Below are 25,329 nucleotides of genomic sequence, written 5' to 3'. Positions count from 1 at the left end.
GGCGAAGGAGGCACGGGCGGCACGGCGGGATGTAGAAAAGAGGCGGATTTTATTGTGGCGGGGCGGAACATAAATACACACGGAGCGGGCTGCGCTGGGCCCGTGGCTCCGGGCGGCCGGGACACGGCACATCCCCAGCGCCGCGCCGCGCACCCGGGCTCGGCTGGGACAGGGAGGGGGCTGTTCGCAGCCCGGGGTGTTCGGTGTAAGGCCGGGCAGGCACGGCGGGGCTGCGGTGCCAGCCCGGGCCCGGAACGGCGGTACGAGCAATCAGTGCATCTGAGCATCCCGGGATGGGAACCGCGGCGGGATGAGCGCGGGGCAGTGTCCAGCACTGGCACCCAGCACCGGGGAGGGAGCGAGGGAGGGAGGCCTCCCCTTGTCTATATACAGATCGGTACGAAATCCTAACGCATGCTAGGGATACAACGTCAAGCCGGCTAGGGCTGCGGCAGGGCCCTGGCAGTCAGCACGGCTGCCCCGGCGGAGTGGATCTGGCAGCGGTGCTCCTCCCCTGCAGGTAGGGCCGGTGTCCTTCAAAGCCCCGGCCTCGGGGGTCATTCCTCCTCGGCCAGCGTCTGCAGCAGCGAAGGGCTGCCGTACTGAGTTGTGTAAACATAGGAAATGCCGTGGATCAGTTCTACAGGATGGGTTCAGATTAATTATGAGAGCGTGATCCCATTCTAGGCTGGCCTGATGGCTTTTGGGATGCTATTGCTAGAAGAGAGTGGCCTCCCTTGCCTGTAAAGAACATGGCAGCTGCTTTTACATTGATAGCAGCTGAAGCAGGGGCTGCTGGAACTGGAGAGGAGCAAACTTTGTCACTTGTGACAGACACCTGTTGTGTCAGATGCTGAGCCTGGAAGGAAGCCAGGAATGGCAGAGGGAACCCTCTGTGTGGCTGCTGGAGGTAAAGGGAGATTACAGGGGAGTGTGGAGGACACAGGCATGCCCCTCATCTGAAGGAGTTGGAGGAGGGTGTGCAGCTGAAGAAGTCCTGGCTGATCTGGCGTGGGTAGCCCTCCAGCACTTTCACCTGGACTGGGTCAAACTTCCAATAGTCTCGGCCTCTCAGGAAATAGGCAAAACCTGTGGGTGAGAGAGGAAGGTTTAGGAGAGGCAGCATTCACGTGGCTCAGAGCTCTTTGCTGGCATTTTGTTCAGCTGACACTCTGCAACACATGCGGTACTGAAAGAGAGCTGCAAGTGGCAGGAGATTTTACTTGGACCCAGGCTTGCGGCATTCACTTTTCTTTCACACTGTTTTAGTTTAGATTAAAAGTCTAGTTTTACTTTTTGGACGGTACACAGGATGGATTTTATTTTATTTTCCTGGTGGGTTTAAATACGCTTGTAGTGACCCAGCCCTGTGAGTGTAGGGGATTTTTAGGACAGGGTCAGGCAACTTGTGAAGACCTGCTCAGAGCATCTGTTCTGTGGGCAAGCTGCCCTGGAATTTAGGTTCTGGAAGCAGTGGGGAGTTGTTTCACGTCTTCCTTAGAGAGGAAAGAGGCAGTCACCACACCTGTCATCCCAAGCACCCTGGCTGTCCCCAGTGTTTCTGTGGCACTGCCCTACTGTTTTCAGCATGGGGCACACAGGGGAGGACTGGTCAATACCAAAAGCAGCCTGTTCTTTGTTCAGCTCCCCGGGCAGAAGTGTGGGCAGTGTTTCTGTTGTCTTCTCATCACTTCCTTTGGCAGCAGCAGTGAGAGGTGGGCAGCACTCTGTGACCATTCCTTGGTCAGATATTGCCTTCTCTCTATCATACACTTACATACCACTTGCTGCAATTAATGGGAATGAAACTTCTCAATTCTCTTCCCACTGGAGGCAACTGCCCCTCTACACTGTATGGGACGTGTTGTGGTTGGGCAATGCCCACTACTACCCCGTGTGAATCTGCAGTGCTGCCAGCCAGAGCAGGCTGTGCTGCTGCTGCACTGACCCAGCTCATCCTGGAAAGCGGCGTCGATCTCCGGCGGCACGCCGCGCCAGTCGGCCATGGCCCGCGGGTAGATGTTGTCCACCTGGCGCCTCTGGGGGTTGAAGCGCCAGTAGTTGCCGCCACTGAAGATGTAGATCTTGTTCTTCTCAGCCCCCCACACCAGAGCAGCCTGCACTGGGGATGCAGGGAGGCCCAGCTCCACGATTGGGGTGGGGCCAGATACCCGTCTCTCACCATCATAAATCCAGTATTGAGAATCTATTGAGGAGACAGAAAAGGGAAACAAGGGGTCAAAAACTCTGATCATGTGGCAGTGAACTGTGCAACAGGAGCTGGGGCCTTGGCAGAGATCCCACGGGAAGCTGTGCCTGAGAGGCAAAACACCACCAAGTGTAATGGATGCTGCCACTGTTGTGTGTCCAAAATGCTGTCAATGCATTGGCATCCCACCTCAGTCCAGCCTGGGGGGTGTTGGGGGACAGGAAGATCCATTTCAGCAGCATTTTTCTCTATTTGTGGAAGTTATAAAGGACTTGGCTGGAGGGACCAGCCTCTGCCCTGCAATCTCAGCACCTGGAAATCATGTGGGCATGCACAGGCACAAAGAGGGCATGTGGCTGGAAAGGAGCGAGCTGCAGAAACCAAGAAGAATTTGCCAAGTTGATATAGAGACTGGAAGCAGAGTTCCAGATTAGATTAAAATGGGAATCTCTGTAATTAGCCTACAGCATGTAATACTTTCCCCTTATCTCATTTTAACTCTCCGTAGGAGCCTGCCAATTTTAGCACTGTAAGCCCTTGTGTGCAGGTCAGGTGCTCAGAAATGTGTTTGTGCAGGAGCTCTGCCTGCAGAGCCACTGGTGTGATTTTGGTGCTCAGTCTCATGGAGTGCAGACAGGGTGTGCACACCCACAGAGTTCCCAGGTCATTCTGCATCCCTGCTATTAAACCTCCACTTGGGAGGAGCGTTAAAGAAAATGGTGGAGCTGAAACAGGGTTTGTTGCTGGCCTTGGACCCCAGAGATGGCCAGGAGGTGGTTTCATTCCTAATCTTTCTGGTTGCTGCAGGTTGCCTGGCTCTGCACCCAGGCTCCCTGTGGGCTCATAAAGCCATGGGGTACTAGCGAAGTTCCACATGCAGGTCTCTGAGGAGCAGAGAAAATGCTGTCCCCACCCTAAGCAGGACCCTGGGGACACAGGCACAACCAGGCAGCTGCTGGGGTCCACTTCTGGCACAGTGCTTCCCATGACAGCCGGAGAGATGGAGCAAATGTTTCCTTCCTTTTCCTCTGCCAGGGCAGAGGCTCATTACAAATATTTGTGTTCCAGGGAAGGAGAGTGGGATATTGTGGCTGTGTTTAAAACAAAAATGAACCCTTGTTCTCTGTCCTCAATACCTGCTAAAAAGTTTAAATAGATAAGGAAGCAAATAACAAGGATTAGTGGACTGCTGAGGATTTCCAGATTTATTCTCCCAGGAACCTGCTGGGTCCTGACTACCCCCAAGTAATTGAGATTTCTGAGCCATCTGATCACAGTCCAGCTCTTACCTTGGAAAAACCAGATGTTGCCCAGAGGGTCCTCGAAGGTGGCATCGACAGAGCTGGGGATGCCCTGCCAGTGGCGAGAGGCCAGAGCCGGGTAGCCGTCCTGCAGCTTTCCAGCGCGGAGCCGCCACACGTAGCGGGAGCTGAAGAAGAACAGCTCCCCTCGGATGGTGGCTGCAGCGTCGAAGGCCGTGAGGCAGGCGTCGGGCTGCAGGGCCTGCCGAGGCACGGCGGGTCAGGGCTGCCACCCTGAGCCCAGGGGAAGGCTCCGTGTCCAGGCAGCTGCCCCGTTTGGGTTGGGCACGGGCTGCCCAGAGATCCCCTCCCTGCACGTCCCAGTGCCAGCCGTGGGTCTGGGCCTGGGATGTGCAGGATGGTGGAAGAGGCAGACACCAACTCGGGCTGCTGCCAGGGCAGCCCCAGCCAGGGTGTCGGGGAAGGGCACAGAGCAGCCCTGCACTCACCTCCACGTTGGTGATCTCGTTTGTTTCGAGGTCTGGCTGGGGCAGCTCTGCTGGCTGGGTTGGGGTTGGGTCGGGATGCAGTGAGGGTTTCCCATACAGGTACTGGATACCTTGCTTGTCATCCTCGCTCAGGCTCAGGGGGTAGCGGAAGATGTAGAAAGGGGACATCAGGGACTTGGAGACAGCCGTGTGCTGCAGGCCCAGCACGTGGCCAAACTCGTGGGCAGCCACTTGCAGGAGGTCAGTGCCTACCAAGGGAAAAGATGGAAGATACTTTTGTCTACTCACGTGCTTTGGCCTCCTGGGCATGTTCCTACCAGTTACCAGACACTGACATGTGTTGTAGGAGTCCAAAAAGAGGAAAGAGAAAGCCACCTCCAACTGTGTTGTTCCCAGATATCTCCTGTGTAGATCAAAAATATGTTTGTGGGGGGTTTTTTTTGTTTTTTTTTTTTTTTTTTTAAGGGCATAATAAAGGAGTTTACTGGTTCAGAAGCGCCATGAGTCAATTCATACACTTGGGTATTAACCTGGACATGTTGGTAATCTGCAGTTCTGTTGTCAGAGGCTCTTGTCACCTCCTCACCTACCAGGAAGAAAAGGATTTTCCATGCACTTTTGGAAAGGAGAAATTTGCACAGAGAAGGAAGTCTAGACCAGAGGTGTAGGAGGTGGTGTGATCAGGTTGGTGTTTGTCCACCCAGCTTGAAGCAGATGTTGGCTAGAGCTGAAGGTTTAGCAAGTCCCAGTTAGATCACACCCACTGTGGAAGATACTGGTGTTGGTGAGAGAGCTCTGGGATTAACACTTGCCAAAGGCCGTTGTTACAGACAGCAGAGGGAGCTCATTTATTGCTTGTCTGGGGACTGTGTCAAGAAGGTGTCATTTAGAAATAAAGCCATAAAAGATTATCTAATGTCAAGATCTGAGACTTCTTCACCAGACTTAAACAGATTTATGGGAGACCATGTTTTAGGAATACATGACCTTGGAGCATCTACGAAAGGAGAGGGGGAAAGGCGGATTTCAGTACACAAACTTGTCTTGTTTGGCAGGTTTTGTTTAGTTTCCAAAGGGTCTTTTCTAAAGCTGATAAATTTCACTATGTCCCAGCATATTCATTCACTTGCCTTCAGCCAGAAATCCTCTGAGCTGCAGCCCGAGTGATGAGAGCAGCAGGGATGTGGGTCAGGCAGCCTTGATGCTCCAAGCAGGATTTCCCTGCTGGCTCCAGGGGAGCAGGTCACTTGTCAGCACCAGGAGCAGGGAGAATACACTGGGGAGGAACCCCTGGGAAGGGTGGAGGGGAAGGTGAGCCCTGCCTTCCTCCACTGGCCAGTTTTACCTGGAAGCCATGAATCTGCACAGCACTGACCTGATTAAATCAACACATCTAGGTCAGCTGAGAGAGTGGGATTTCCATGCCAGTGATTTATTACAAACTTTCAGACACTTCTGTTTAGCTTGGCAGGCTCCTCACTTGCTGCTTTCCAGTGTTGGCAGATGAGCTGTGCTGTCAGATTCTGCAGGGGAGGTGCACAACAGCACAGCTGAAGGAGCTGTTCTGGACAGCATCCCTGTGTCCCTCATGGATGGTCCTCCACCTGGGACCTGCTTCCTGCACGGCCCTGGAGTGACCCCAGGGCACACTCGTGCTCTCCCATCAGTAAATGAGGCCAAGGATTTCCCTGTCTCACTGAGAGCTGAGTCAAGGATTTATCCATGTTTATATCGTAAAGCTCTTTTCAGCATATTAAATGGCAATTAGCTCCAAAGAGCTTTTACAACAGTTACTTATGGATGATATGGGAGGGGGGGCAGAAACGGGGAATGCCATGGAATAGAGCTGGATTCTGATGGGAACTGGGTCCACTTTTGCTTCCTGGTTGCTCCCCACTGTTTTATGGGAGAATGCAGGAAATTCTTCAACAACAGAGGGTGAAAACCAACAGAGCCCATCCCTGCCCCAGGAGCAGAAACCCCTCTGCAAAGAGGTCCTGTGCTTGTGATTCTTGTTTTGGGTCAGCACAAGTGGGGCTGGAGACACAGCAGTGCTGTGCCCCACGCAGCCAAAGTGGCCTACAGCTGGCACTGACATGGCAGTGGCACCCCACGGGCTTTGGGGGTGCCCACTGACATGGCCAACATTTTTGGGAATCCCCAGAGAGGCCTGGGGTTCACTTGGGTTTTGTGATTATTTCTTTGTCCATGTAGATAAACTGGGAAGGAGAAGGAGGAGCTGACCCAGGTTAATTTTGGTGAGTCTTCCAGGAACGGATGCTCTGGGCACTGCTCCAGATGGTCCCAGGCAGTAGTGCAGTATCTCATGAGATACTGTGACACCAGACCCTGAGTGCCCAAGCAAAGAGCTACCAGCTTGGATCTATTATTAGCAAAAATTTTAAAAAGAGTCTTGACTGGATGTGGTGTTGTTTATGGTCAGAGCATTCCCAGGCCATGGGGACAGAGCTGGAGCCTGGCTGGTTTCCCTTTATGGACTTGTTTGAGGGCAGAGGGTGAGCAATGCGTGCAGGGCCTGGGACCGAGGCTGTTCTTTGGAAGACAACGGTGTCACACAGAGCTCCAGCCTCAGTTTTCCTTCATCCTTTCCTCGTTTCATTTCTAATGACTCCTGCCGATGCTGGGTGCAATTCCCCAGTGGCAGGGCACATGGCTGGGCAGAAGAGCCATCTCTTGCTGCCCCACAAGGAGGAATCCGTGGGGAAGCCGAGGTCCTGGACCTGAATGCTAACAGCCGGCTTCTAACCAGTGGGAGATGACAATGCTCACCACAAAAATAGCTGTTCCCTCTCAGTTTTACAGGGCCCCTGTTCACAGCACAGGGAATCATTTCCAAGTTCACTGACAAGCATCCTGGAGCACCCACAGCTCCCCTTGAAACAATGCCTACCCAGGTTGTTCCCAATCGTCCAGGTCTCGTCATAGTCAAAGTGCACGTCTCCTTCCCGGTGTGTTTTGGGGAAGAACGCGTGCGCCAGGATCCCTCCAGGCCCATCAAAAGGCAAGTTGTCTCCGTGCCAGTACCTGGAGGGAAGACACATTGCACCTCAGACAAAGGGCCGTGGAGCTCCAGCATCACATAGCCAAAGGTGGGAGGCACTGAGAGGGGACAGCAACTCTCATTCTCACCCTGAGCTCATCCTGCTGGTCTAGATCAACTGCTCAGAGCTATTCCAATTGCCACAAGCCAAATTCTGCTCCAGAGCCCTAAGGAAGCAGCTTGATCACACCAAGCACTAAGGAAGCAGATCTCAGTCACACCAAGCTCTGGGGAGTTTGTATGTTTTCTCAGGGATATTTCTCCCCCTCCCCTCTCCAGCTTCCAGCCCAGAGCTGACTGTGGAGCCTAAAGAACTAAGGAGGTGACTGCCTAAGCCAAGATTGAGTTGATATTTCTGGGTGGTAGGGGGCTGTGGAGGGGCAGCTGGCAGCAAACCCAGCCAAACTCTCAGGTCCTCACTCAAGCCAAGCCACTGATGAGTAATGAAGGAAACCCATGAGAGATGTGGCCACTTGAGAGAGCTGAGGGAGACAAATACACAGCATGGAAATCACATCACTGCTTGGACAGTCTCCACTGCCCTCATTAGCTCTGTGCAAACACGCAGCTCAGGGAAGCCTTTGCCCCAGTGAGTATTTTGCCAAAAGGGAATTTCAGGCCAGGAGCCAAGATTCCCTTAACCAAGAAACTATATTTGTCTTTGGGCAGACAGTTACATCCTTCAGTCAAGGGACAGGATGGAGGACCTGAAGATGGAAAGTCAAAACAAACGCTTAAGAAAACAGCCTGTGGGCAGAGAAACGTAAATGTACCAGGAAAATTAATGAATGGTCAGTAACGGTGCTGAGTGGAACAGCTGCACTCACACCGAGCAGCCCACGACTGACAAAACTAAAACGAGCCCAGTGTCTGAAAGCAGAAATATGAGCCCCCATGTAAGTGCCTGAGTTGTGTGCTGGCAGGCCTCTGCTCTGGTTGCAGCCCTGCTCCTCTGGCAGGGGGAGGCTGTGCTCCCGCCCTGCCCACCTGGTGAAGTCGATGACGATGTCAGCCCGTCCCTCCTGCACCTCGGTGAAGGTCAGCGGGGTCACATCACTCCAGACTTTCAAAGCTTCCTCTATGGTCCTTCTCACCTTAGCTTTTACAAGTTGCCATGGGAACCTGATGATTCTGGAAGGCAACAGACACTGGATGAGGAGAGTATCCCATGGATGGGCTGTCGTGAAGGCACCAGCTCTACAATCAGCATCACCAGGGCCACCATTCCCAGCACCAGAACATCTCCAATCCATACATGCACTGCTCCAGCACCCTCTACCAAGCAATATGTGCAGCAGATAAATCCCATCAGTGTTGAAACCCTCTGCCTGATGTGCCAGAGGTGAGTTCCCTGGAGTTTTGCAGATTCTGTGTTGTTCTGAGGTGCCACAGCACTCCTCAGGTCTATCCCCTGTAAGGCCACCACCACAAAGATTCCTGAGAGTGGTGTGATGTGATTTCTTCTCCTTAACCACTGCATTTTTTGCCCCTGGAAACTTGGGTTCACTGAGTTGCTCCCACTTCCTCCAATAACAAGAGCAGACTGAAATGTCTTCCACAGAGGGAAGTTTCTTTCCCTTCCATTAACAGTAATGTTAACAGCTTAGTGTAAATCTCTTCTGTATTTCTTTCTTTAACACTACTGACCAAAAAGAAAAAAAAGGAATAAGCCTTTCTGTTATCTGCAGCTTCCTGATGGTGTGAGGAACTGTCTCCTGTATTGGATTAAGCACAAGATGATTTACATGCTGTCAAGGTCCATATGACTGTGCTCAGTTCTCCACTCATACCCCTGAGGGCAGCTGCAGAGGCAGCACAACCCTCCCGCCAGTGTTTTGGGCAGATTCACAACTAAGAATGTGTGGAGTGATTTGGGCAAAACTTTACACTGAAGTGGTGTTTATGAGACCATCAAAAACAGCTGAATAAAAAGATCTTAAAATAAACTGTGAGGTGAGCCCCCTGCGGGGTGGCTGTGGGGGCAGAGGCACAGCAGGAGAGCGCTGGTGGTGGGGGCTCAGCTCAGCATGTGTGAGGGCAGTGACAGAGTGGGGCAGTGACAGAGTAGGGCAGTGACAGGGTAGGGCAGTGACTGGGTGAGGGCAGTGACAGAGTGGGGCAGTGACAGAGTAGGGCAGTGACCCTGTGTGCCCAGGGGTGCTGGTGTGGCACTGCCCAGGGCTGAGGCAATGGCTGTGCACAACGGGAGGCCAAGCTGTGTTTGGGAGTGTGCTCAGGAGGTGCTGGGGACAAGCCTGCCATGGTTTGGCATATGGCTCCCCTGGCCCCTGTGCCTCTCACAGTCACATCCCAGCTCCAGGGATACCAGACCGAGCATTTGGGCAGGGAGAAGTGAACCAGCCTGGCTGCCACACCAGCCTGATTGTCACACCAGCCTGGGTGTCACACCAGCCTGGGTGCCACACCAGCCTGGGTGTCACACCCCCCTGGCTGCCACACCAACCTGACTGTCACACCAGCCTGACTGTCACACCAGCCTGACTGCCACACCAGCCTGATTGTCACACCAGCCTGACTGTCACACCAGCCGGGCTGTCACACCAGCCTGACTGTCACACCAGCCTGACTGTCACACCAGCCTGACTGCCACACCAGCCGGGCTGCCACACCCCCCTGGGTGCCACACCAGCCTGGGTGTCACACCCCCCTGGCTGCCATGGCAGGCCTCCCTTACCTGTAGGTGAGGTTGGTCTTGTCCCAGCGGCCCCCGGAGAGCACGAAGCGCTTCTGGCGGTTGCGGCCGCCGGGGCCGTCGGGCAGCGCCGGCAGGTCGGGCACGCCGCAGCGGCGCGGGTTCCAGCCGGCCCGGGGCCCGGCGGCGGCCGCGGGGAAGCCCTTGGCAGGCACAGCCGTGCCCACGGCGTTCACCAGGGCAGCCAGCCAAGGAGCCTGCTCCTTCCAGGTGTGGTGCTTTCGAGAGATGTCCTGAAAGGCAAAAGCAGACGCGCGACTTGAGTGTCCGTGAAGATGCTGCGGAGGAGTGGGCAGCCCGCAGCAGCCCTGCGGCAGAGTTCACTTCTGCCAGGGCTGTTTCCCCACGGGTAGGGCACAGCCTGCTCCCCACAAACACGCCATGCTCCCTGCTCTGAGGCTGGCTCACACCTGGGGGGCACTGTGTCGTGCCATGGCACCCACTAAGCGCTCAGCTATTTTTGGTCCACATTTCCTTGGCAGCCGGCCGGCAGGAAATACTTTTGCAGGCTGTGGATGAGAACCAGACCCTTCAAGTATAAAACAAATCACTAGGGAATAAATTCTCTCCCTTTGCCCTACATCCTTTATTCCCTGCTGGCCCCGGGGAGAGGTGACATTAATGGGAGGAAGTCTCTAGCCCCCAGTACGCAGTTGTGCTCCTTGTTGTCCCTTCCGTGGTGTCCTCTTGCTGTCCTGGCACCGTGGGCAGGTCTCAGCAGGGCCAGTGGACACGGCAGAGCCGGACACAGGGATGTGGGTGACAGCCCAGCCCACGGCAGGGAGCAGCAGAGACTGTCCCTGCAGCCCCCACCACTGCCAGAGGGAAGGACTGTGCCGTGTCCCCTCACCTCCTGCGCCTGTGATTCTGCTCGGGATAACATCTCCTGGGCTCTCCCACACTTGGCTGGAAAAGCAAGGTTTCTCTTGACAACATTAATTAATGCTAATTAGCTGACTTCCACTGGTTTCCTTCCCATGTTGCCACCATGAAACACGACCCAGGTGTCACCTCCAAGCTGCCGTGAGGCATGTGGGGTGAGAGGTGCTTGATCCACATCGCTGTGCTGCAGAGGGCCAAACAGATTTTTTTTTGCTGATTTTATGCAGCAAATTAAAGGTGTCTGAGCAGGGAGGAGCTGAGATGCTGCAATGGGGCATCTCTAGCTGGACAGGCAGGCTCCAGAGGGAGGACCTGGCCTTCAGGCAGGCTCTCTTCCTCTGCAAAGAGCTGCCTTCTTCCTGGCTGCCCTGCCAGCGACATGGGGGTCAGGCTGGCACGGTGCCAGAGCTGCCATGATGCTGTAATCCACATGCTGCCACCCTCTGCTCCACAATGAGCCCATTCACGCGGGCTGGAATGAAGTGTGAAGGCCTTGGCATCAATTCCACCACTGAGCTCCCAGCCCGTGCCCCTGAGCCAGGCACGGATGGACAGGGGAGCCAGGCAGGGCACACAGGCTGCACTCTGGGTGTCCACACATCACTTTGGGCTTTTGGTGTGCCTGTCATCCCTCCAGCCTGCTGGCTGGTCCTCCACAGACAGACAGACAGACAGACAGACCCCCTTGGTGGCTGGGCACCTGCCAGCCTGTGCCTCAGAGCCATTGGTACAATCCTGGTGTCCCAGTGCACTCTCACACCCCACAGGAACTGCACCAGCAGAGAGAGAAACCCTTTTCACATCCTGAACAGCAAAAGCTGCCCAAGGCACCAGCCACGCACTGAGCATCCATGCAGGGCTTAGCGGGAGGAGGAGCACGGGCTGGGCTCCCGAGGAGCCTGCACCGCCTGCTCCTGCTGAGGCTGGCACCCTGCCAGGCTGAGGTACCTGTCCTCTGAGAGGAGCTCTCTGAGAGCCACCTGGCACCCTGCCTGGGCTGGCAGCTACTGCTGCAAAGGACAGCTGGCAGGAGAAGCTGACAAGGTTCATGCTCTGGCCAGCAGCTTGCTGTCAGCCCCGATGACACCGAAGCACGCAATGGCAGCTGTGTCACCAGAGACAGCCTGCAGGGCTGCTCAGCCCCTTGCTCCTGGGTGCCCCCACTGCCAGGTCCTGGCACCTGAGGCCTTGGGGTGAGGAATGCATCTGGTTTTCCAAGGCCAGGAAGCGCAGAGCCTAGGAGCACAGGGAAACCCTGAAGAAGTGCTCAGGTGGCTGGGGCTGACCCAGATGCCGTACCCCTGGTATTTGCCTTGATGATGCTCTGCACATTCCCCTCCTGGGAAGGCCAGTTTCCTTACAGGCTGGGGCCACTGCCATAAACTGGAGGTTATCACTCTCCTCTGACCAGGAGCAGAGAGGAGAAGCTGCCTGTTTCCTTCTTGCCCTGAGGAATCCCATGCTCAGAGGTGGAGCAGAGGCAGCTTTGCTCTCCCCCTTTGGTCAGCTCAAGGCACTGCTATGAATCCCAGCTTTCCAAAGCCCACTTTGCAACACCAGGACCCTCCCTGCTCCTCCTGCCCTGTACAGACCCAGTCCTGGATGGGGTGGGTGCTCCTGTGGGTGGCTCTGGGTACCGCAGGAGGTGAGACCTGCCCTGTGTGTGCCCCTGGACAAACAGTGCCTCTGTCCCTGTCGTCACCGCACCGACATTAGCACCATGGCAGGAAAGGGCTGGAAAATGCCACTGCAGGCAAGGGGAAATGTGACAGGCACAAACCACTTGCCAAACAATGCTCAGGGGACACCCAGGCTGCAGATCTTGGCCTCCTTGGCTGGACACACCTTGCTGCAGGCACTTCCCAGGGATTAGATACCGTGTCCGCTTGCTTAAGGTTGCATCCTTCCCAGCCAGTGCCGAGCCCTCCCTCTCGTGGGGAGATCTGCTGTGTTCCCTGAGCTGTGCTACCACACCCCAACTGCATCACTCGGGGCTCACTCGGGGCCCTGCTGCTGCCCAGGCTGCTGCAGAGCTGCCAGGGGAAGGGGAGGAGGGCACTGCCTGCTGGGCACCCATCAGGGCATCCCCACTGGTGCCATCCCGCCAGCAGAGGGGAGGGGATTCCTGCACGCAAAAGCAAAGGAAAATGCCAGGGTTTGTCCCAGCAGAGTGCAAAACAGATCTGAGCCTCTGGCTGAGCGTGTGCAGGCACTTGCAGTGCCCCTCCCTGCTTAACCCACAGCTGGGCATGGGAACAGCTGCCTTGTGGTCAAGGAAGAGGCCAGGGCTTTGCAATAGAGGCTGATCACTAAATGTGAACACAGCACACGCACAGAGAGGATTCCAGCCTGAAACCAAGGGTTGAGGGCAGTGAGGACAGCAGAGGAGCAAAGCTGTACCAAAGAGGGCTGTGCTGCAGGCTGGTCACAGCTCCTCACAAAGAAAGTGCCTCCTCCTGCAGCCTCGTGACTGAAAGGCTGAGGGGGAGCAGGAGGGAAAGGACAGATCCCACGGGACAGCAGAAACCACAGCGGAGGTACAGGCTGCCCACTCCGTTCCTCACAGCTTTATCAGCCTTCAAGTGCTGTGATACAGCAGCCATCACCTCTGGGTCTGCTGGAGCCAGATGAACACCAGCCAAGCTTCCCAGGAAGTGTTCCAGCCATCCCAAGGAGCCAGGAGCATCTTTAACCTCCTGGGGTTGGGCAGCACTCACCCTGCAGAGGCCCGGGAGCAGCAGCAGCTGCAGTGGAGCAGCAGCAGCACCGTGCCTAAATCAGCTCAGGGGTGGGGCTGGTGCCTGGCTCACAAACCCAGGGCTCTCCTGTGCCTGGCTCCATCCTCCTCTGCCTGTCTGAACTTAAACTTGTGTCCTCTTTGTGTAATCACCTGGGTTCCTGGCTGCTCCCGTGGCATGGACACGAAAGGAGACCCCTCTCCCTGTCAGACAGGAGTGACTGGACAAGTTACAGCCTGAATCTATCAGCCTTGGGTGCTTCCCCTGTCACTGGGGCTGTTTCCTCTTCACTTGGGGAATGAGCTCATGGACTTTGTCTCCATTTCCCTGTCCCTTCTGCTCCTGCTTTTCCATTGCTTCTGTTTCTGCTTCCTCCTTTTGTTACTCAGAGCATTTCCAAGGCCCTGGTGTTTGCTGCCTCTGGCTGGCAGCATTATCCCACTCCTCCCTATGAGCCTGCACCTCAGAGCACTCCTGCCCTTATTTCTGTGGGGAAGAATAGTAGAGATGCTTTCTCTTGCAGTTCTCTCACCCATTTTTGTCCACTGTGGGGTGGCCATGCCCCCAAGGGCTCTGCACCCCCTGAACAGCAATATTCCTGCCTGAGATCAGCATTGTTCTCCTAATGCAGAGACAGCTTTTTGTGCAGCCTGCCTCTCAGCCCAGCATGGATTTGCAGGGGTTGGATTTGAAAGTGCAGCTACAGCTGATGGTTAATGGCAAAACTGGAACCAGCTTCATTCTGGTCAGGTTGTGTTCCAGGAGCAGCCTGGGCTGGGAAGGTGCTGATGCTGCAGGTGAAACTTCATGGCAGAAACATGATCGTGGTCTGGCCTACCCCGAGCTAAATGTGCTCCTGGTCAAGGAACTGCTGGTGGAAACAATGCCCAGGCAAAGCCACCAGGTTTATTGATCCTGCCTCCCCAGGACAAGGTCTCCCAACCCCTCCATGGACTCTTTGCTCACACAAAATACTTCAGCTCCAGGACTCCTCCATGCTGGCTGCAGCCTGGTCCCACTGCAGGCAGGGAGAGCACAAAGGCTGAGGCCAAACAGGAGCTGCTGCAGTGCCTGGCTGTGCCCACACTGTTGGATTTTCCTCTCCCCTCACTTCCCACAGCCCATGGCACCATCCAGCACTACCTCCTGGGCCCTGACAGTTTGTTTCCGGATTACTTGGTGGTAGTTGTTGTTGGCAATGAAAAAAGGAAAATGTTTATTTTTCCTAAGCAACATGGAACATGAAACATTATAGACTGCAAATGTTTATGGCCACAGACAGAATGAGAAGAACCAGGCTTTGGTGTAACAAGAGAAAGCAAATGAATAAACACTACAGGACTATTTTTATTATCAGACATTTTAATTATGTGACAGTTTGTGAGACTATTCCATCAACAGCACCACAACCAAGCTGCTGGTGTCACCCAAGCAACAGTTTGCCAGAAACAGGAGTACTTACAAAGCAAACAAGCCCCAGGATGCTGACAGAGCAAAAGGTTTCAAGAGCCCTTAATCTGATGACCTAGAATTCCCCTTGAAACGAAGAAACTGCTCTAGGATGTGGCACACTGCTGACAGGGGAGCAAGGGGGTTGAGATGTTTTGTTCATTGTGCAGTTACATCCAAGCTAAGGGGAGCCATGAGCTACCAGTGCCTCTCTCCTGCCCAAATCCACCAAGAGGAGGAAGTCTGGTCACCTGTCTGTCCTTGCTGGGACTCCTCTATCTGCACCAGGATCTCAGTGAGCATCTAAAAACATGTATGTGGCCTCAGTGAACCCCTGAGCTGCCCTGCTTTTCATTTTGCTGGGCAGCTATGTGCAGACTCAGCTGTGCTCCCATTTGCTTTTGGCTGAGCCATCCCCAGTACAAGAACACCCACAAACCCTTTATTTACCTGTCCATATATTTGAAATTAGTAGGAAAGAGCTACTTAGTAGGAAAAAGTAGAATGAGCAACTCTGCAGGACAGCTTTCCACCCAAAATCCTTTTCAAACTCCTACACAGTGCATCCCTTCTCTTCTGCAGAGCCCCACAAGTTATGGTGCCAGGGCAGAATAAATGGGGGGAAAGCAAGTGTAACATAACCTGGAGAGGGGATCCTCCCCAAACTGCTTCTCTCCTCTCCTTTGCCTCCCGATGTGCTTTGCCAGCTGCACCCCAAGCCCTGCCACACTGCAGGGTGTGTGTGCTGCCTGTGAAGCACAAACACAACAAACCCGCTGCAGAATAACTACTCACATGTGTCTTGGGTCTCTCCCAGAGCAGAAGATAAACATGCCTAAAATTACCCCAGCACTGACTGCAGGATTTAAATAGCCAAACCAAGGAGTGCAAATCAAACCCTTCCTGCGGGAGCCGCCTGAGCCCGGAGCGAGGCAGGCGGAGGCAGTGGGGAAGGCAGTGCCCTGCTTCCAGAGGGAACCTGCTGTGCTCAGGGGGACAGCTGCAGCACCCCTGACGGGTTATGGTGGTAGCTGGGAGGGTGCACTTCTCCACGGAGAGAGATCTTCCCAACAAATGCAGGGGCTTTGATTTCCCAGGGGAGCCGAAGGCAGGGCAGGAATTCAGTGTCTGCGCGTGCACAGCCCGAGGACTGCGGATCTTTTGTTCTCAACTTTTACAGTGGACACCAGACCCAGCCTTTATTCTGCTCTCAGTTTTCTCTTTCTTTCCTTAGGCATTAATGTAAAAGTGAAGGAGCTCTACAGAGTTTGCCTCGAAGAGCACAAGTCCTTCTGCAACTTGCCCTGTGGCCTGGCTTTAAAGCGAATCTTAGCCCTGGGTTCTCTCCCCTCTCAGCTGCTGCCATCCCGACTCACGACTGGAGCACAAACAGCCCTGCAGCGCACTGCTGCACCCGGGCTGTCCTTGCCCAGCCCACGGACCGGCACAGCTCCTGTGCTCTGTCTCACAGCAGTGTGAATCTCTTTTCCCGGCTCAGCCCCTTGGCTCCTTTCTCATTCATCACCTGACAGCAAAAGGTGCCCAGACAGGAAATTAGCTGCTGTCAGACATGAGGGAAGCATCCCTTTGTGCGGCAGGCTGGGAGCAGTCAGAGAAGGGAGCACATGACGGCGTGGCACAGCTCCCTGGGAGGGAGGGCACAGTGGCCTCTGTCAGCCTGGCAGTGCCACCTCAGCTGTCCTGCACCCGTGTGCTCCCCGGCCGGAGGGCAGTGGGAGCACGGCTGCCAGCCTCCATCAGTGCCTGCGCCTCGGAGGCAGCAGAATAACCTTCAGAAGCCTTGACAGCATATGAGGAACCGGAAAGAGCAGCTGTTTGGGATGACAGAACTGCTGTTTGAAAGGATGGGGGATCACCTGTCCATTTCCAACCCAACCAATGCAGCCACCATCTCTGCAAAGGCTGAGTCAAACACATCAGTCTGAAACCCCGAGCTCCACGTGGCTGGTCCAATACACGAGCACAAGGCATTCCTGAACAAAACAGACCTGCAGGAGTATCACCTGGAACTGCTCCAGCCAGGAGGGAGGATTAGCACTCACAGAGCAGAGCTCTAGCCTAGGATGGGGAAGAAATCACCTCTCTGTTGGCAGACTGCCACCTGGGGGAACCTTCTGGAGCATGGCAGTGGATTTGATGGACCAGGAGTCTGAGCAGCCCCGGACCCCTGCATTGACTCTGTGCCCTCCAGCACTGTGGTGTACTTCCACCTCAAGGGGTACCAGCCAAGTCAGCTGAGCCCCCGCACCTCTGCAGGCAGTCAGCAGCTGTGGGCACTGGCACAAGGACACGAACGGTGACATGGGCAGCTGGACTGGGCTCGAGCTCAGAGGGTGAAACCCACGCTGGCTCTCCCTTCCCCAGGACCCACACAGGTCCCTGCTGGCAGCCAGACCAGGAGCAGGGGCTGTGCAGGTTCCTCCAGGAGCAGCAGCTTCCCAGCTTGCACAGGGCAGAGCAGGAGGCACCTGCCAGCCCAGCCCCTGTCCCACGGGAACCAGCAGTCTGCAGCTTTGCGCGGGCGGAGCTCTGCCCTCCCAGCCCATCCCCTGCTGCTCTCGGACGGGCCTGGAGCCCGCAGAGCAGCGTCATTCCTGGAGTGCAGGGTGCCACCAGCAGCGCTTGGCCTCACCTTCCCCAGAGGCAGAGCGGGGCCAAGCACGGTGACATTTCGTTCGGAGGAATGCGAGCACTTTGGGGGCCAAGGCTGCTCTGTGCCAAGTCCCAGCCCACAGCAGATTTAGCAGCCAAGTTAGAAAGTGCTCAGATGACAGAGCTGATAATAAAACCATCGACAGAACCTGAACTAATCCCCTTGGGCTGCTACTGGGCATTTACTCTGTTATTATTTCATGGCACAGCAGCCAAGCGCATGTCCGTAATAACCCGATTACACACGCACACATTCCCAGCACAAGGAGCTCTCTGTCCTCCCCCGTCCCCCAAACCCCCCGCACGCCGCTGCTCCTCTCCGGCAGCCGCGGTCCCTGCTGCTCGCAGCTCAGTCCCAGGTGCTGGGATCGGGCGGGCATGTGCAGGAAGAAAGAGCCCTGCTGCTCCTCTCCTGCCTGCGCCTTTGATTCATCCCTTCAGTCCCGTCTCCCCGTGACTTCTCGGAGCTGCCAGCACAGCGTGCAGGGGGTGTTGGAGCAGCAGCGAGAGCTCTGCTGCCTGTGAAGCACAGGGGATGCCGCGTCCTCTCCTAAGCTCTCCTTGTCCCGGTCCCCGTTTACCCTCGGGAACACGGCTGTGAAAACTCCCGAACAAGCCAGGAGGAGCCCGCGGAGCGGGAGGCACGGCCGGGGCAGGGGCACCGTCCCGCGGCCGGTGACTGCCGGCAGCGCTGCCCGTGCCGGCTTCCCGAGCGCGGCTCGGAGGTGGATGGAGCGGCCCGGGGAAGACGGCTCATCCCGTTCAGCGGAGGAACTGCCGGGGAGATACCGCCCTCGGGACAGCATCGGAGAGCGACGGGGGACACGGAGGGAGGCACCGGCGGTCCCGACTCACCGGCTTGTGTCGGCGGGCGGGCGCGGCGGGCGCGCAGTGCAGCAGAGCGGCGGCCAGCAAGGCGGCAGCGGCGGGCAGCGGCGGGCGGGCCATGCCGGGCGGCGGAGCGGGCTCGGACATGGGGCAGAGGAGGAGGGGGGGGGTCCTCGCTGAGCCTTTTATCCCCCCACCGTGGCCGCCTGCCCTCCTCCTCGCGCCTCCTCCCGCTCCTGCCTTTTGTTCTCCCCGAGCCGCGGCTGCACGGGCCGGGGGGACACGGCCCGGCGGCATCGCGGGAGGGGGGTCCCGCCCGTCCCGGCTGCTCCGCCCCGCCACCCCCCGGGGGCGGAGCGGGGCGGGACCCCCCTCCCACGCCTGCCCGGCACCGGCCTCCGGGTGCTGTCTGCCTTGGGGCGCCTTTAAACGGGCTCCTTTAAAGGTGTCTTTCACCTCTCCTGCCTAAGGGCACCAAGGACTAAACCCCATCCTCTGAGTGCCCGTCGAGACCGCTCCAGTCCCCGTGGGGAGTAGCTCACAGCCGAGTTTTAATGTGTTTGAACCCATGTTTTGCCTGTGCAGGGCTCTGCTTTGCTCACTTTTTCACTCAAGCCCTTCACTCACCCTTTGCAAGAAGGGTTTCCCGAGCAAGGATGCTGAGGGAGGGGAAGGAAGGGAGCAACTCCCCATTTTCATTTTGGAGATGCCAAAGCCTTCTCCATCTGCTCAGCCACCTTGAGATGGAGGCAGCAATGCACAGGTCTGGTTTCTTGGTTCCTGTTTCTATGGGAGAAGCCCTGGATTGTGTCAGCATCCTCTCAACAGACTGAGTTTAGCTGAAAATTGTTTCAAGAAATGTATTGCAAATAAGAGAACTTTGATCTCCAGCTGCCTGGGCTGGTGTGCAGGGAGTGAGTAAGGCTTCCTGACATCCCAGGCTCCATTACTGCTTTATTTGTCTGTGATCAGTTGTTCATGTTTAGTTTTATGGGAACCATACTGACGATGTAAATACTGGGTACGGTGAGCAGATGTGAGAAAAAAGAGCCTGGTCTTGGCTGGCTTTGGGAGGTGCTGCGGTGTTTCACTCACAGGCTGTTAGCAAGATGTCCCTGCACTGGAGCACCATGCCCAGCATATCCCCGAGGCCTTATTTGTAAGAGGGGACAGGGGAGCAGGGAAAACCAAGCTGCACTGTGGAATTTACCCTTCTGCTCTTATTCTGGCTGTGCCCCAGGAATGCAGAGCAGACCCTTGTTTCTTGCCTTTCTCTGAGCCAGACAGCTGGGTCCCAGTGAAAAAAGCTTTCCTGCCTTTGTCTCTCTTTTCTTTAGTGTCTTTTCTTTTAGTGCTGGTGTCTCTGGGAGCTCAGTGCTTTCCAGCCCATGGCAGTGGAGCCCTGGGGAAGCAGGGAGAGGCATGGGAGCAGCCTGTGAGGCAGCAACAGGCAGTTTGGCTCTTCTTAATGAAGGGAGATTTTAAAGGGGATGTTCTGGGAAACTTGGTCCCTGCAGTGATGGAACTGTGTGTGAGAACTGCTGGCTCCTGCCAAGGCACTAGCACAAAAGAGAGTGCATGTTGTGTTTGGGATCACAGATATTTCCCAGCCAAGCCAGTAGAAGTTTAGCAGAAGGAAAATGGTTGTTGGGTATTCTGGAGACTCTTGAGCCCTGTGTGCAGAATTCCTTCTTGTTGTGTTCCTGAGCTGGGAGTTCTCTCGTCCACTGTCTGTCCTATCTATGCACCCCATGGATGCACAGAGGCTGCTGCCAGATGAGCACAGGGCTCCCACCCCGGTCCCAGAGCACCGACAGTCTGACATCTCCCAGTGTGACATCTCCCAGTCTGACATCCCACTGTCTGTTTGCTTTCCTGCAGCTCCTGCCAGGCTGGAGCCAAACTTGGGCTTCTCGGGATGGCTGCAGGAGCTCAGTGGAAATTCTCATGGCTGAGAGGTCCCGATGGTCACTGATGTTGCTGATTTAGCATCCTCACATGGAGCTCTTCTTGCTCAGCATCTGTTTGGGGCCTTCCAGCCCCAGCAAGTGGCAGAGCTGTCAGTTTTCCAAGTCCTTCTGACCACAAGCATTAGCCCTTCTCCCGCTCCCCTATGGCTTCCCAACAAGGAGGGCCTTGTGAACACCTGGGCAGGCAGAGCAGCACCGTAATGTGAGTCTCAGCAGGAACCAGCAGCTGGGGATAACCTCACTCTACTCCCAGCAGGTGTTAGGGGGAAAGGGGCTGTGCCAGAGGAGGAGAACAGCAGGTTTGATTCTTTGTGAGCAGCAAAGAGGTGGAATAACTGCCTCAGCCCATGGGCCACTTGGGTGTGATACTGCTGTAAGGCACTGGGGACTGAGGGGAGGTGGGGGAAGAGCTTCTGATGAGAGCCAAGGGGAAAGGGGAGGGAAGTGAGAGAGAAACTGAATTTAAATGGATTAAGCCTGTCTGTCCAAAGTCTTTTGTTTCCTGCCACCTCCCTGGTGTGACTTTCACAGCTGTATTCTCTGTGCCTGGGGACCTGGCTTGAGGTCCCCTGCAAAGTCAGCATGGAGCTTTATACCCCTGGGCATTTCCCTGAGCAGCTGGAAGAGACTCCAGGAGCCAAATCCCCAGGACAGAGAAACCCCTTTGATTTCTCTGATGTCTTTCCTGCTCTCTCTGTAGGAGACAACCTCATGAATTGATGTCTCCAGCATCACTGCCCAGTGGGTGACAAATGAGGACAAGTCCCCATCAGGCAAGTCTCTGTTCTCACCTCTTGCTTTTGGGATTCCCCTTTTCTCTGGCCCTGGCTCCTTGTTTTTCTCCTGGACAGCCAAAGTGAGCATTTGTACAGGTGGTGGTGGGTGCAAACAAGGCTGCAGGGAACTGCTCATGGCAACACGATTGATCAGGAGTACTTTTTGAATTCCCTGGTTCTCCTCTGCTGGCAGCCTGAGACATGGGTATGGGGAGTGGGCAAGAAGAGGCTGTGGAGTGGGAACTTGGCCTTTGGGCCTGGACTCACAAGTGGAAAGGTAAAGTAATACGTAAAATAAAATGTATGTTGGTCAGCAAAGTTCTTTGCTTCAAATCTATTTTGGGTTTTTAAAAAATCTTTTAAATAGAAATGCTGGAATTGTGCAGGGGTCCAAACAGTGAACCCTGGATCCAAACTGTCCTGGGTCCACACAGTGAACCTCAAAAACACCAACGTTTTCCAGACTTCAACTTGACTAGGTCAGTCTCACTATGAATTTCCAGAAAATCTTCCTTGATTCCCTACTACTTATTTTACATCGATTTCCTTTTGCTCTCCCCTTCCTTTGACCTTAGTTCTGGGTTGAACCCAGCAGTGCAGAGTCAGATGCGTTTGGGATCAGCTTGGTGCAATGCCCTTATGAAACCAAGGAGCACACGTGGGGTTGCCCCCTGACCTCGGAACGAGGGACGTGGTGGCAGGAGCGTGCTGCTCCTCACCTTGCAGAGCTGCACTGCACTCCTCAGGGGTCCAGGCCGGGAAGGGGTCCCTGGGGCAGCGCTGAGACAGCCACAGCCTGTCCCCTGTGCAGCTCCCAGTGCACTCGCACAGTGCTTGAGCAGCTGCGGGGCCCTCCGGCTCTTCCTCTCCCTTCTGCAGCAGCCCTGGGCTCAGCTCTGGAGCCAGCCCCGGGCCCAGCGCTGGGTTTGGCCCCGAGGAGCGGCTCCGTGCCGCGGTGCCGGCAGGGCAGGGCAGGGCAGGGCCGGGCTCGGGGAGCTCACCGACCGCAGTGTTTGTGTCTGATCATCTCCTGCCCCGTGCCAGGAGCCGAGCGCACACAAACACAGCCGGGCTCGGCTGAGAAGCGCTGCCTGCGAGATAAGCCGGGCGAGGAAAACACATCCATCTTCGTGTCTCTTGGCCTGAGATGCAGTTTCATCTGCTGGCATTTTCCTGGCGTAGGCTCAGGGCGCACCGCAATTCACCTGGGGAGCCAGACGCCAGGGAGCCAGCTCCCATTCCTGGCGAGAGGAATGGCTGCTCCGGGCTGCTGCAGGGGCCGTGGTGGCGAGGAGCGGCCGCTGCAGCCCCGGCAGGAATGGGGACAAGCGCGGGCCCGGGCAGAGCCCTCGTGGCTGCGGGTCACCAACAGCGCGCTCAGCTGAGCCACGGCCGCACGGCCTGCCCAGAGCCCCGTGCCCGGCCGGGAGCCAGCGCCCGGCACAGCCCGGCCAGGAACCAGCGGCCCGGGCAAAGCACGAGGGGCTGGGACACAGGGCACAGGCTGGGACACAGGGCACAGGATGGGACACAGGGCACAGGCTGGGACACAGGGCACAGGCTGGGACACAGAGCACAGGATGGGACACAGGGCACAGGATGGGACACCGGGTACAGGCTGGGACACAAAACACAGGCTGGGACACGGGGCACAGGATGGGACACAGGGCACAGGATGGGACACCGGGTACAGGCTGGGACACAAAACACAGGCTGGGACACGGGGCACAGGATGGGACACAGGGCACAGGATGGGACACAGAGCACAGGATGGGACACAGGGCACAGGATGGGACACCGGGTACAGGCTGGGACACAAAACACAGGCTGGGACACGGGGCACAGGATGGGACACAGGGCACAGGATGGGACACGGGGCACAGGATGGGACACAGGGCACAGGCTGGGACACAGGGCACAGGATGGGACACAGAGCACAGGCTGGGACACAGGGCACAGGATGGGACACAGAGCACAGGATGGGACACAGCAGCCCGGCCAAAGCACGAGGGGCTGGGGCAGAGCAGCGGGCAGGCTCGGCTGCAGCCCGCGGCTGCTCGGGCTCTGATAAGGACGCTGCTAGTGCCGTCTTGCAGCGCTCCCGACCTGCCAGCTCCCCGCGAATGGAACGTCCCGGTGAAACGCCCCCCACCCTTGGCTCTCTGATCCCCTCCGAAGCTGAGCTGAGACTGGAATGTCTCCTGGGACGTGATTCCCTCTAGCCTGAGGGGAACTGCGTTAATAAACCCAGCGTGAGCTGTGGAGGCGATGGGGGAGGAGGCAGGCAGGGCTGCGGCGATGAGGCTTTTATGAACAAGTCGCAGGGCTGCTGGAATTGTCCCGTCCTGTCCTCTCTCCCTCTCCCTGTCCCTGGAGTCGAGCTGTGGAATTCAGGGTGTGGGTCGGGGCTTTTCTTCGCGCACGTTTCTGCTCAGAGCAGCCAAGCCCCTCAGCTCCCTCTCCCTCTCCTCAGCTGCTGAACTCCCTTCCCTGGAGCAGGTCCCACTCCCCCAGCTCCTCTCGGCACAGCGCTGGGACCCTCCTGCCCCTCCACTTTGCTCTGGCATCGTCCCCTGGGACACGTTCACCCTGGCAGTGAGAGGTGTCTGTCCCCGGGAGGTGCAGGCCGGCCTGGCGAGGCAGGGCCAGCAGCAGGAAGGAGAGAGGGCTCCCCACACCTCGGCAGGATGGGAGCTGCACTCATGGGCTGTTCCGTGCTGGGTGAGCAGAACCAGCCAGGCACGGGGCTCTGACTGAATAAACCCATGTGAAGGCAGTGGGGATGTGAGCCGGGGGGGGAAAGACAGGAGAGCAATAAAATTTGGGCCAGAGGAGATATCCATGAAGAGAGACCACAGAAGTGTGGATTTTTATTGGTGTGAGCACACTCCTAGCTCCCTCTGGGAGAGACAGTGCCTCTCCAGCAGTAACTTTGCACAGCAGTGATGCCATGTCCTGCCATTCCACACTACTCTGGATGCTCTGTGCGACACTGCCACTGGCAAATGTCACTGGAATGAATTGGTGGGACAGTGGCAGAGATAAGTTCCCAAAGTGTTTTCCCACTTTCTCTCGGGCTGTAACTGCTGAACTCTGAGAGTGCATTGCCACAAACTCCCTGTGGCAGCCTCAGATCCAGGAGAGCACCCAGAGCACCTCTGAAGAGCCATCTGAAAAGAGCACCATGAGAGCTTGCACAAGGCTGGGAATGAATCCAGCACAGCATCCACAGCATGCTGAGGGGTTTGCTCAGATCACTGATTTTTCAAAAGGTCAGGCTGTTGCTACAGAGGATGTTTGCAGTGTTCCTGTGGAGGAGCCCATGGATGACTCTGGCAGAGATGACAACTGAAAGAAAAGCATCTCAGCAGAAATCATAAGAAAACAGAGTGCACAACCAAGTTGCCCTGTGCATTTACAAGGGTTATCGATTTTCCATGTCAAAAGGAGGTTCCACTGGCTTCTTTTACAGGAAGGAAAAGATGGGATCCAATATTTAGTTTCTGTCTGAGAAATTTCTGTTGGAAGCTGATGGCTGGGGAGCCTCCGTAGGACAGGGAGAGCAATGTGGTGACTAAAACTCATAAAACATTTTGGAGAGCTGGGACAAAAGACCCCAAATCACAGGTGTCTGTGCACTGTTGTGTAGAGGCTGCAGAACTCACAAGATCTCTTGTGGTGCCACGTGAGCTGTGTCTTTGCTTGGGAAGGGGAAGAGGTGGGGAGGCAGTGACTGCAGCGCTCCAGTTCAAAGCAGTAGCTGTTCATGGGCTGGTGCTAAGAGCTTCCCGCAGGTCATGGGCACCCCTGCCTCACACACAGACCCATCCTAAGCTTGTAGCTGGTCCTGTGTTGTTTCACTACAGGGAAACTCCATCGGTGCCCTCCAGAGCTGTGGGGAACCACTGGGGCAGCTCCTGGAGATGTTTGCTGTCTGTCTGTCTGTCTGTCTGTCTGCAGAGAGAGGGGGAACCAGACTGGCCGGGGAGCAGCTGTGCAGGAGCAGGAGGGAATGGCCTCTGGGCAGACATTTGGGTGAGGGGGAGACGCTCAGCCCTGAGCCTGGACACTGGAGGTGAGGCAGGGCCAGGGGAAGCAGGAGCCTGAGCAGGTGTGAGGTCCCTCCAGGGCTCACCCTGCACTGACATCTCCTGCAAGGGCTGTGAGCTTGCTGCTGCTTCGGACTCCCTGACAGATCCCAGCCACAGGAGAGGCAGCAAAGGTCACAGCCCCACTGCTCACATCCCCCAGACATGCACAAAAACCCTGGGCTGGCTTTT

General features: G+C 56.2%; 1 protein-coding gene across 2 annotated transcripts; it reads right to left on the bottom strand.

Moving 5' to 3' along the window:
- Nucleotides 1-30: 30 nt before the first annotated feature.
- On the bottom strand, nt 31-18,632 carry MMP11 (matrix metallopeptidase 11). Of its 2 annotated transcripts, XM_041488884.1 has the most exons (8): nt 18,331-18,632; nt 9,716-9,966; nt 8,008-8,151; nt 6,871-7,004; nt 3,960-4,207; nt 3,499-3,712; nt 1,949-2,206; nt 31-1,089 (listed from the first exon to the last, which is right to left on the bottom strand). In XM_041488884.1, exons 1-8 carry the CDS (start codon nt 18,598-18,600, stop codon nt 956-958), a joined length of 1,653 nt encoding a protein of 550 aa, XP_041344818.1. In that variant the 5' UTR covers nt 18,601-18,632; the 3' UTR covers nt 31-955. The 2 variants fall into 2 exon arrangements, with proteins under 2 accessions (XP_041344818.1, XP_041344817.1); XM_041488883.1 differs by lacking the exon at nt 31-1,089 and having other exon boundaries at nt 1,108-2,206.
- Nucleotides 18,633-25,329: the final 6,697 nt, after the last annotated feature.

The sequence above is a fragment of the Pyrgilauda ruficollis genome, unplaced genomic scaffold (genome assembly GCF_017590135.1).
Source record: "Pyrgilauda ruficollis isolate IOZ18807 unplaced genomic scaffold, ASM1759013v1 scaffold9, whole genome shotgun sequence".
Classification (NCBI taxonomy): domain Eukaryota; kingdom Metazoa; phylum Chordata; class Aves; order Passeriformes; family Passeridae; genus Pyrgilauda; species Pyrgilauda ruficollis.
Note: the sequence above shows the minus strand (reverse complement) of the source record. Positions and strands in the feature narration are given on the sequence as shown.